The following is a 12,558-nucleotide window of genomic DNA, read 5'->3' as shown; positions in this document are numbered from 1 at the left end:
GTACAGTCTAATTTTACCACTTTGAGTTTGAGTTTAACTCCAATAAATCAGTATCCAGTCCAGGTATGAGGGAATTAATAAAATGTTTAAATCCCTAGTTAGAGACAAAAGATGGGATTATGTGCTGCTCCCAAGAACAGGAGTCAAGGCAGGTAGAGTGACCTAATTAAAGAAACCACAAGTCAGCCTCCTGACACTGGATGAAATTAAGCAACATTTTCAAACAGTCTGAACTTCACAAGTGTTGGTAAGTTATTTGCATATATAAGCAAGTAATATATGCTCATTAAAAGGTAAACTCAGCAGAATTAAGTTCTTTGTCCCAAATAATTATCTGCAAACAAGCCAATATATATTTTCAGATTCTGATTACAAATATGGCATTTACTAGATGGGATAGGGTACTCACAGAGTTGGAGTGAGTAGCAATAGTCACAGTTTTCAGAAAGAGAGTCATTGGACCCAAAGTGTTATCTCTGCTTTCTCTCCACAGATGGTGTCAGATCTGCTGAGTTTCTCTAACAATTTCTGTTTTTGTTTCATTTCTCTTTCCCTCTTTGTAGAAACTGTTCAATGACACAATGATTGAGACTGAGTGAAGTTTAAGGGGCATGGGAAGGGAGCTCTCCAAAGGAGGGAAGGATCTGGGACAGGGAGAAAAGGCAAGGGTGCAGGCACTGCAGGGAGTGGAGGTGTGTGTGCTTGGAATGCATCTTTGGGAGGGTTGCATTTAGGCTCAATGATTTGGCAGTATCTAGGCTGTGAAAGTCAGAGTGGGATGTGGTAGGGTGGCAATTACAGTGTCATCTCCAGGTAGCAAGTGGTCTCATGGTGAGGGTTTTGGGCAGGCATAGAAATAAATAAACAGGGACTGGGGAATAATGGGAGGATCAGGATCAGAGTGGACATGAGAATGGTAAGGACTCTAAGCTCTGAGGGCACAGAGGTATGTAGGGGCCAAGGGTGATAGGGTGAGGGGGTGAGGTGTGACAGTGGAGGAGAAAATTATTATACTTGGTTATGGAAACGGTTGTGGGGGGGTGGGGGGGGGGGGGGGGGGGAAGGTGGTGCGGGTGCTGGTGGTGGAGAAGCAACTTGGTTAAAATCAAAAGGAGCATAGAAAGTGGATGAGCCTGTGTGGAAAGTGAGGTGCACCATTTTTGTACTTTCCACGCAGCTGCTGATTTGAAAATGAGATCTGTCAAACCTAGAGGAAGGGTTTTTAAGATGGATGAATTTAGAGGGGGTTGAATTGACCAAACAAAAGGACACCCTTAATGTTCATAAGTCAATTGAATGAGAACCAGTCCTCAGTGTGTCATGGTCACTATCTGAGCTAGTAGTATCGAGAGCTCACCCATAGATCTCCTTCCAGCAAGATCACAGAAGCTCAAGAGCTGGAAGGTAGTACACCCTGACAGGCAGCAACAGATGACTAGGGCATATAGGAAGGGGGGTGGTGGTGGTGGATAGAGTTGGCAGCACAATGATCACTCATCAGAAGGAACATAGGGAGGACAGTTGACCAAACTATTTTTCAGACTTGCTCAGCCCTCTAATTTACCATTATTCTTTGCCACATTGCATGTTTCTTCTTTCAATTTGATACAGAATGAAGGATGCCACAGGCCCATGGCACCATCAAGTCCATATGCTGCTAAATTGAATGTCACATGCAGCCTCAGTATGGCAGCGTGCACTCATGGGCACATTCTCTAAAAGGCCATCATGCCTCACAATGAACGCTTGTCCTGTGGCCATGCAATAACACAGCTACAGAAGCGGCTCAAGTAACAGCCTCCGAAGATTGTTTGGTGGAAACTGATGGGTTGACATTGCATTCTAGGCCCTCAACTTCAATAATGATGCCGGAGGTTCAATCTTACATTGGTCAGTACAGTTAGAAGTGACACTACTGACAAAGTGATACAATAGATGTATACAAATTCCTTCATTCAAGGAGACTGAATAACAACAAAATTTAAATATCATGTCATCATTGCAGTAAGTGGTAAATGAAGATGCAACATACATGTTTAATTGTAATTCAATCATGTATTTTTCATATATTTACATATAAACAATGATTACACATATTTTGTGCCCTTGTAAATTTAGTTTTCCTACCATTATTCTTGGTTACAGTCCCACACCAACAGCTGAGGTGGTGGCTTCCTGCTGCCTGCTATGCTGGTTGCCAGTGATGATCTTAATAGTCATCCTCTGATGACACAAGACTGAGTGTGCTTCAGACTATGGAGGGTCTCTTGCAAAGGTATACGTAGCTGCACTTCATTGGTCTGACCTTATCAAGTCTATGGGGTCACTGATAAAGTGATGTGGACATGCAGGGCATCCCAGCATACTGGGATGAATCCCTATGAGTGCACAATGGCACATCCCTAACTCCTTCATGAGAAGGTGCACCTGGAAAGAGGTTATGGTGCCTTATACCCATCTTGGTCAGCCATTGTTGCACTGCATTTCTGCTTAGCATGAGGAGTTCAGATCCCAGCTCTGAATGGCCTGCTGGATCTCGCTCTCACCATGGACGAGGCCAGAAGCTCACTTGGCAGAGGCACAACAGTGGAGGAAGTGAGGACTGCAGATGCTGGAGATCAGAGTCAATAAAGTGTGGTCTCAGAAAAAGCACGGCAGGTCAGGCAGCATCCGAGGAGCAGGAGAATTGACGTTTCAGGCATAAGCCCTTCATCAGAAATGGGGGAGCAGGGGAAAAGGGAGCTGAGAGATAAATAGGAATGTGGATGGGGGTGCAGCTTGGGGAAAGGTAGCTGAGAAGGCAATAGGTAGATGGAGGTGGGGGTCATGGTGGAATGGACAGATGGGAAGGAAGATGGACAGGTCAGAAGATTCAAGAGGGTGTTGATGAGTTGGAGGTTCAGATCTGGGATGAGGTGGGCGGAGGGGAGATGAGGAAACTAGTGAAATCGACATTGATGCCAGTATGGTTAGAGGGACCAGAGATGAAAGATGAGGCATTCTTCTTCCAGGTGTCAGGTGGCTTGGATTTGGCAGTGGAGGAGGCCAAAGACTTGCATGCCCTTGGTGGAGTGGGAGGGGGAGTTGAAGTAGATCAGAGGGCAGTGAGGCTGTTTGGTGCATATCCTGGAGTTGTTCTCTGAAATCTTCCGCAAGTTGGCATCCTGTCCTCCCAAAGTAGAGGAGACCACATTGAGAGCAATGGACACAGGTGATAAGGTGTTTGAATGTGCAGGATAATCTCGGCCAGGTGTGGAAGGATCCTTTGGGGCTTTGGATGGAAGTGAGGTGGGAGGTGTAGGCGCAGGTTTTATAAGGAAAGGTGCCAGGAGTGTAGGATGGGTTGGTGGGGGTGTGGATCTAACAAGTGAGTCATGGAGGGAGTGGTCTCTGCAGAATGCGGATAGGGGTGGGGAGGGAAATATATCTCCAGTGGTGGGGTTTGTTTGTAGGTGATAGAAATGATGGAGGATGATGCATTGTATCTGCAGTTTAGCTGCGTGTATGGTGAGTAACAGGTGTCGGGGGGGGGGGTTCAAGAGTGGAGGTTTGGGAAATGGAGAAGATGTACTAGAGGGCATTGTTGACCGTGCGAGAGGAGAAACTGCGTTCCTTGAAATAGGAGGTCATCTGGGATGTCCTGAAGTGGAATTGGTTCACTTGGGAGCAGATACTGTGGAGGAATTAGGAGGTAAGAGATTGTGTTTTTACAGGAGGGGGGGATGGGAGGTGATGTAGTCCAGGTAGCTGTGGGGGTCGGTGGGTTTGAAGTAGATGTCTATGTTGAGTTGGTCCCTGGAGATGGAGAGATCCGGAAAGTGGAGGGAGGTGTCTGAGATGGTACAGGTGAACTTTAGGTCAGGGTCATCAATGTAACAGAGGAAAAGGTGGGGAATGATGTCAGTGCAACTGCGGAAGATGGACTGTTCCATGTACCTGATGAACAGGCAGGCATTGCTGGTAACAATGCGGGTGCCCATTGCTACCAGAAGGAAGTGGAAGGTTTCGAAGTAGAAGTTGTTGAGGGTGGTGACCAGTTAGGCCAATTGAACGAGTGTGTCAGTGGAGGGATACTGGTTGGGTTGGTGGGAGAGGAGAAATGGAGGGTTTGGAGGCTTTCACCATGGGGGATAGACATGTTCAGGGATTAGATGTCCATGCTGAAGATGAGGCATTGGGGCCATTGGAATAAAAGTCATGGAGGAAGTGGAGGGCGTGAGTGAGGTCTCAAATGTATGTAGGGAGTGCTGGACCAAGGGGGACAGGATGGTCTCAAGATATTCAGAGATAAGTTCTGTGGGGCAGAAGCAGGTGGAGCCGATGGGTTGACCGGGTAGTTAGGTTTGTGAATTTATGCAAACAAATTTCTCCAGCCTTTGCTCAAGTCCGCTCATAGCCTCTTGCATCTCTTCATGTTCTCTTGGTTTTCTCTGTAAGGTATCTTAGAACTGAATCCAGAAGCTAGCCATCTGCACAGGGCTCAGTGAGTATCTAGTCTCCAGCTGTCCTCCACTGTCTGAGATTTTAGCTCTCACATCCAAGATTAGCTTCAGGAATGTGTTTATGGTGTGCTCACTAGATTGTAACCCCAAGCCTAATCGAGAATGTGTACCCACCGAGGACAATGTCTGAGCTGGTGGAGAGTGCAAGGGAAAGTTATGCAGGTGTATCATCTGAGGATTTGGAGTCACCATCCTCAGGAGGTCATGTTCAAGGTAGTGCTGGAGGTGGAACTGTGGGTCAGCTGTCCGCTCTTCCTGGACTTGCTGCCAGAGCCTATATTGAAGAACAAAGAGAATTGGTTGATGGTTATGCACAATCCCTCTCCTTGGCAATGTTTCAAGCATCAGTGATGCATGTCTATTGATCAACATCAGATAATCATTATTCCTACTGGATTCCTGAGAGACCCTGGTCTCTCTGCCCATGCAGTGTTGGTCCCATTCTTCCACAGTATTTTCAATGGCTTCCTCCTCAAAAAGGGATGAGGATTCTAATGTAAAGGACTTCTCCCAGTCATATTGCATTCCCTGGAATTATGAGTGTTCTTCTCCTGCAGATAGACAATAATTGAGTGTATTCCCAGTGGGTGCATAACCACTTGATAAGCTCACATACCTATGGCAGCTTCTTTGCCCTTGGTAGAAAGTAACTGAGGCCCAAATGTCAAGTAATGAGGTGACTTCCATACATTCAATTCAGATGCTCCATCTGCTGCTGGAAATTGTAATACAAACTCACATCTGAAATCCTCTGCACTTGCACATTTACACTGTTTAATACATTCACGAGTGTCATTTTCTAGTGACTACGCTGTGTCACTGAACCTTGCAGAGTTGTTGCGTCACCTTAGTCTTAACAGACCACAGGGGTTGCTCTCTCATTAGAGAGAAGTAACTGGTGATGATTTAACCTAAGGCCCACCAGACCTCAGGTGAGGAAAGAGGTTAGAAAGAAAGTCCTTCATGGTAACCTCAAACCAGTGATAGGAATTGAACCCACGCTGTTGGCATCATACTGCCTTGCAAACCAACAATCCAGTCAATTGAGCTAAACGGATTCCCACCTTGCAGCTGGCAATTCATCTTCTTTCAGCATTTCAACCAGGTTCTCGAGTCGGCCCACTGGAACTAAGCCTCACTGTGACCTCTGTCCAGGGTACCTTGGTCAGATGGGAAGGTCTCATGCTGCCATCACCAGGAAACAGGGCCACTCTGGAGGAGAGCCTACAGCAAGGCATCACTGAACCATATGGCCACTCATTATCTGTACTTCAACATTGATCACAGTCAATAGATAGAGACGGAGTGATAGCAGTTGCAGATCCCAAATATTCTTCAGACAGTGAGAATGAAGCTCCTGGCTTAACAGATGTGCATGCATATCTTGGTGCCCTCTGAATACAGCACTCAGATGTTTGACCTCATGAGGCAATGGCAAGGGCATTAACTTCCTTCCTGTCCCCACAAGATTCACCTCACTCCTCACACATGCATATCTGATAGTACAAGAAAAGTCATCTCACCCACAAGCAAAAGTGACACTCATTTCTGGTCCTGCCCTGACCTTCTCCAGAAAAGAAGATTATCCCCAAGACAAAGCTGCATTGCCTCATGAGAATGAGCATTCTGTTGAGAGTTTTTGTGAAGAAACAGCCTTCCTTCAAAAGTCATTATAAAATACCAAAATCAGAACATTCTTACACAGTGACGAATAAAGTATTGTGATTGTGTCACAATATGATTTTATATTGTATCACTAAGGTGTGAAAAATACAATGTTCAGCTTGTCTGCTACGTGAATTCTTATAAGGATATAAACTGAAGTTGAGAACTATTCCAGCTTGTCCTCATAGATCTAACTAAGAACAATCATGGGTGAACTACCTCAAACTCCTCAAATTATACATCTGACAAGTCAGGAAAGAGTTCAAAACATTTATTCTATTAATAACATTAAAAAAGCATTACTATCCGTTAATGATTAATAGAATGATGATAAATGTTTATTAAGTACAAGTTGTACATTAATTAGTGCAAGATATTAAACATGCCAAAAGCATGTGACCTGTCTAAATGGGCTAAATAGATTTGGGAAAAGAAGTTGAATTTAAACTAAAGAACGCTACAAATGGCAGATAGAAAGTTATGCAGTGATGTTAACTGTTTCAAATCAGTAATGCCACAATATCCACACATGCTTAAAGCTTCAAAGAAATTGATGACAGAAACTGATTACTACAATTAACCTTTGTTACCAAGTTAAAATTAATGAATTTATAAGTATGGATGGTCATGTTTCTAACTGTATTGGTGAAAAGTGATGCATAAATTCCATCCGTCTATGATGCTGGGCACAGTCTAGAATATTAAATAAAAGCAGAAAATGCAGAAGAAACTCAGTAGATCAGGCAGCATTTGTAGACAAAGAAATAAAATCAGCCGTTCCAGTTCCAAAAAAGATAGTCAATTGGACTCAAAATGTGGACTCTTTCTCTTTCCACATATGCTGCCAGACTTGCTGGGTTTCGCCACTCCTTTCTGGTTTTACGTCAGATTTTCAATATCCGCAATACCTTGTTTTAATTTGACAATCTAGGGTATTGCTGTTCTAGTACAATATTAATTCTTCACAGGGCTCCATATGACATAGGATTATAGCCCTTGGTTTATAAAAACTAAGTATTTGACAAGTAGGACAAAGTTGGGTATTATTTCTGTACATGCAGTTGTTGCAGTTCAAGAAACCTTCATCACTTTCTAAAAAGGATATTTGACCAATGCATAATGGTCATGATGGTGAATAATGAACTCAGTAAAAGTACTGGTTTTTGTTTTTTTACTGAAAACTTGGTAGAATTACAAAATGTGATCCCCAGAAATGGTGGTAGAACTTATTTTTAAAAATTACTATAGTAAAATAAAATAAAATGTATTTTACTTTTGGTAACTTTTCAAACATGCATCACCCATTGATAACTCATTGGTGTCCCTCAATGTCCAGTTGGCTTTACCATCACTGAATACCCCACGACCAATATCCTAGTGATTTACCATAGAAATGGAACTGGGTTAGCCATATAAATACAGTGGTCAGGAGTGTTGGTCAGGAGTGTTGGTCAGAGGCTAGAAATCCTGCAGCAATAACTCACCTCCTGACTCCCCAAAACCTATCCACATCGACAAGGCACTAGTCAGGAGTGTGGTAGAATACTCTGCACTTGTCTGGAAGGTAACAGAGTATCAACTAGGCAAGAATCAATAGATTAGAAACAGCACTCATGAAACCCGACACCATCCAGGACAAAAGCAGCCTATTTGTTTATATCAAATCCTCAAAATATTCACTTCCTCCACCACCAATAAACTCTAAAATCATTATGTATCATCTACACAATACACTGCAAAAACTCATGAAGATTTCTTAGGTTGCATCTTCCAAACCTATGACCACTACCATCAAGAAGAACAGAAGCAGCAGATACATGGGACATCACCATTTGTAAATTCCCACTCACCATCCTGACTTGGAAAAATATTTCCATTCCTACAATGTTGTTGTATCAAAGTCCTGGATCTCCCTCTCTCACAGCATTGAGTGTATCTACACAAAATGGATTACAACAGTTCAAGGCAGCAGGTCAACCTCACATTTTCAAGAACAAATGGGACTAGATTGGGTTGGGATATCCGGTCAGCATGGACGGGTTGGACCGAAGGGTCTGTTTCCATGCTGTACGTCTCTATGATTATGACTCTAACTGGTGATGGATAATAAATGTTAGCCCATGTACCATGAATAAAAAGGCATGCACCAGGAAAATCATCTTTACTTAGCCTTTAACAAAGAATATTCTTTTATAGTTCACATTTTTTTTAAAAATTAACTTAGTTTTCTAATCACCCCATTCAGAGATGTTATAACACACCTCAGGACCAGATAGGACATGAATCTGGGCCTCCCGGTCCAGGGGTACAGACACTACCAGTGCACCACAAGCATGCCCAAATATGGAACGCTTCACAAATTTGCGTGTCCTCTTTATGCACGGTCCATGTTAATCTTCTCTGTATTGTTCCAATTTTAATATATTTTAAACTGCCGAAGATGTACATAAAAAGAGACTCAACATAAAAATATCCAAAGAAATAGCTGAAATATTGATGGAAGTGAAAGGTTTTGAAAAATCATCTTATAAAAATTACAAAACATGAGGAGAATTCCAGAAACTAGGACATAATTGGTGGAAGTGCAACCAACAAATGTTCAGAAGCAGGACTGAAGGGATGAGCAAAAGGGAAGTAGTCAGATAATTTTGGCAAGGAAAGTGTAAAAAGCTAGAGGATAGGGAGAAATAGGCTGAAAATATATTTAAAAATCAGGAATAGAAATTTAAAGTTAATGGGCTGGGGTCAGGGATCTAATGTTGTTTAGCAAGGACAAAGATGATGGCTGGTTAGGTTCTAACGTAACACCGGATATGCACAACATAGCTTTATTCAAGGTGCAGTTTCTAAATGGAAGTCCAGAATCAAAGTTGGTGTGACTGAGTCAATTGGTGGCAAAGGCATGCTAGAGAATGTCAGTGGTGCTCAAAAGGTAAAGGTGGAATTGGGCCATGTAGTGCAATTGGAAGTGAGCAATCCTTGGGAGACAATATGAAGTCTGAAACTAAACTCAAAATTTAAGAGACCTTCAAGGTTGCATACATTTTAGTTTCATTCTGCAACAGTGATGATAGTGGGGAAATAACAGTATGGTTTGTTACCGAGACTGAAAACAGATTTCAATGGAATTACCGTTACAGTTGATAGGAAAGATAACTATATAGAGGATCTACGTTTTAATAGCTTTCACTGGATGACAGCTCTCAGATGAGACTTGGTGGTGCAATCAGGAAGGATAAGGAGGAATAATGTATGACAATTAAACTCAAAAGCATGGTGCGGCAATTTAACTTGAGCCACATTGATTTTGAGAAGGCAGAGGCCACACTGGAGAGGATCCAACCCTGGAGTTATGAGAGGCAAGCAAATAAAGCTGGAAGGTAACAGAGTATCAACTAGGCAAGAATCAATAGATTAGAAAAAAAATTGCTACAGAAATCCATAGTCCTAAGTTATAAACAAATGCAATCACAGAATTTAATTTCCTAACCACTAATATTGCATGATTCCATGAAAGCACAATTTGATGTATTCAGTCACTAAATCAGTGACTCAAATGATAAAAAATAGAGTGTGGCTGGAAACTCAACCGATTTTAAAACAGTAGGGTTAAAGAGTTTAGATTAGACTACCTACAGTGTGGAAACAGGCCCTTAGGCCCAACAAGTCCACACTAACCCTCCGAAGAGTAACCCACCCAGACCCATTTCCCTCTGACCTGTGTACCTAGCACTATGGGCAATTTAGCATGGCCAATTCACCTAACCTGCACATCTTTGGAATGTGGGAGGAAACTGGAGCATCCAGAGGAAACCTATGCAGACACGGGGAGAATGTGCAAACTCCACACAGACAGTTGCCCGAGGCTGGAATCAAACCTGGGACCCTGATGCAGTGAGGCAGCAGTGCTAACCACTGTGCCACACACAAGTTCACCTTGTGATAATTTAAATGTAATATTTAGGATCTCTTCAGGCTCTGGTTATTGAAATAGAAACTATAGTAGCAGTCTGTATGCAGCTGGCCCACTTTTGATTAATAATCTGCCTATGAAGCTATTTTGTTTGAAAGAGTGCCTATTGCAATCTTTCCCTGGGAAGTGTCTGCATCTACTCAAAGACTTACAATGAACCACTTAATCAAAGCACTCATGTAAAGATGTGAATATAATCCAAGAATATTTTGAATTTTCGGCAACACTTACAATTTCATTCTGTTTCTTTTTTTAAAAAAGGTTCTCACTATGTTTCTTATAAATGACTGTGTCTTTGTGGAGTTCTACTAACTCAGATTTTGCACCTAAGTTTTTTTCTTATCCTCAAGCAGGTTTCTGAAAGAAAGCTGAATCGGATGTCACCACACATCAAAGCTCACTATTTATTGTCCGACTGAACGAAATCAAATTACACATTTAGCTGTTAAAAGGAACTTGCAATAACACAAAATATACCATTGGATTTTTGTACTAGATGAATAAAAATATTCTGAATCTGTGTTTCAACACTACAGTAAATTACTATACTAGAACAGTATGCATTCAAACAAAAGTGTATCCAATAATCAAATTAATACTTAAAACAACCTACATGATTCAAAATCAGCACAAAACGTCACAAACTTAAAGCTCTTTTCATACACAATTAATATTTGTTCGTCGCTGCAGTCAATTTCTATGGAGGATTGATGTTTGCTCGTCACCATTAGTAACAAGTATTTACTACATAAATGAGGATAGCATGTAAATAAAGTTACAGTATGTGTTACATCTTAAACTAATCTGAAAAATATTTCCACCACTTGTCGTCAAGATAGTAATACATCAACATTCTACCAAGTGCTAAATCTATGAACCGTTAAAGAACCTTTAAATGTTGCAACTATGATTCTTATGCTGAACAAGATACTTTGAAGCTTTTAGCAGAGCTGTGATTAGAAGTCACATTTTACTTTACTGGATCTACTGAGATCAAACTAGCATAAATGTATTTGAATGTTACAAGCAGTACACTATACAGTACTCTGCATATCAGTATAAATAACATAATTGTTTTGGTTTTGAACTCTTTATCTGGATTAGACAATGGAACAAATCAGGAAGCTATAAAAGTAAAAGAAGCAGCTTTCTCGTACCTATATTTCATTCCTGTCTGTTTAGCTGTTGACTCCTTCAGAGAGATGTGATGCTGAGGTATGAAGTGTCCCAGACTTCGGGCAATGATAGCAACCGTCCGGAATTTTGCACGGGCTCCATTGCCTAATTTCGGGCTACTGGGGTTCTGCTTATGCCTCTCGTCATTGTTCCGTGCCTTCAAATTATGATCGGTACAAGCAATTGAGACTTGCATTTTTTTTCGTTAATGGTGCCGAATCAAAACGCTCACCTCACGTCAACAAAGCAGCTGCTTTTCACTAGTACAACACTTACGGGGCAGCAAAGAGAGCTGTTGGTTTAATCTCGAGAGGCAGTAATTAGCAAAACATCGCATATCACAGGTACTGGAGTGCTACTCAGTCCAGATAAGTGCCAGTGAATGAAGCCAAGATTGATGCAGCACAGCGAATGACACTGTGCTCACACAAAACATTGAACCCTTCTCACACTGCACAAAGGTCTCCTATTCATTCCACAGTTTCCTCCTTCCGCCAAATCTGCAGTGATTTAACTCTTTGCTGAAGAAAACAAACTCAGCACTTGAACGTTATGCAGCGTGAATTTGGCAATGCTCTCTCTTTGGTTGGCTGCAGATTTTGCACAATGAGAGTGTGCTCCTCCTATCCGCCAAGTCCCCGGCTCGCTCACGTTCTCCCCGGCATCAGGAGGTTGCACTGCTTTGACACGCACTTAACTCCTTAGCTGTAACTGCTAAGCAGATAAGTTATGTAACGCTCTACACGAAACAAACAGGGAGTCTAACGGTCGGTCAAAATAATAGCCCACGAAAGACAGATCAGGATTTGCTAACGCGTTTAGCTGCCTGTTATGATGTGGGACCTCCGGCAATGAGAAACAATAGAAAGCTGACATACTTCAGGATTTCTTGACAGATTGCATCGTTATTAGAAAGCAATAAACAGGGGAGGTTTGCCAGAGGGCTGTGGTATGTGGGCATCACCACTCCGCTCTTCAATGTCATGTACATTTGGAGTAAAGCAGCAGTGAAACAATCCATGTTCAGGGTGAGAACAGTGGAGTTGGCTCGGAAGTGGGTCATTTCGCCCCATCCTGTCTAAACTTGCTCTTTGGTAAATCTGATTAGTCCATCTCCCTGTTCTGTTCACACAGCTTTGTTTTCTCCTTTCAAATATAAGACTTGACTTTAGACACTATTCAATCTGCTTCCACTACTCCTCTCTGGGCTGCCTTCTTGATTACAACTGGTATAGTAAGGAG

The 12,558-nt window shown here is 42.2% G+C and overlaps 1 protein-coding gene and 1 pseudogene across 1 annotated transcript in view; both read right to left on the bottom strand.

Annotated features, from left to right (window-relative positions):
- kcnab1a (potassium voltage-gated channel subfamily A regulatory beta subunit 1a) overlaps positions 1 to 12,007 on the bottom strand; it is a 245,506-nt gene extending 233,499 nt beyond the window's left edge. Inside the window, exon 1 of the mRNA XM_072572651.1 lies at positions 11,298 to 12,007. Coding sequence (XP_072428752.1) covers positions 11,298 to 11,512 — 215 coding nt within the window. The 5' untranslated portion in view covers positions 11,513 to 12,007. The remainder of the gene's footprint in view (positions 1 to 11,297) is intronic.
- Positions 8,505 to 8,619, bottom strand: LOC140479220 (U6 spliceosomal RNA; annotated as a pseudogene).
- Positions 12,008 to 12,558: the final 551 nt, after the last annotated feature.

Source organism: Chiloscyllium punctatum, chromosome 6 (assembly GCF_047496795.1).
Source record: "Chiloscyllium punctatum isolate Juve2018m chromosome 6, sChiPun1.3, whole genome shotgun sequence".
Taxonomy (NCBI): Eukaryota; Metazoa; Chordata; class Chondrichthyes; order Orectolobiformes; family Hemiscylliidae; genus Chiloscyllium; species Chiloscyllium punctatum.
This window is presented reverse-complemented; position numbering and strand designations above follow the sequence as displayed.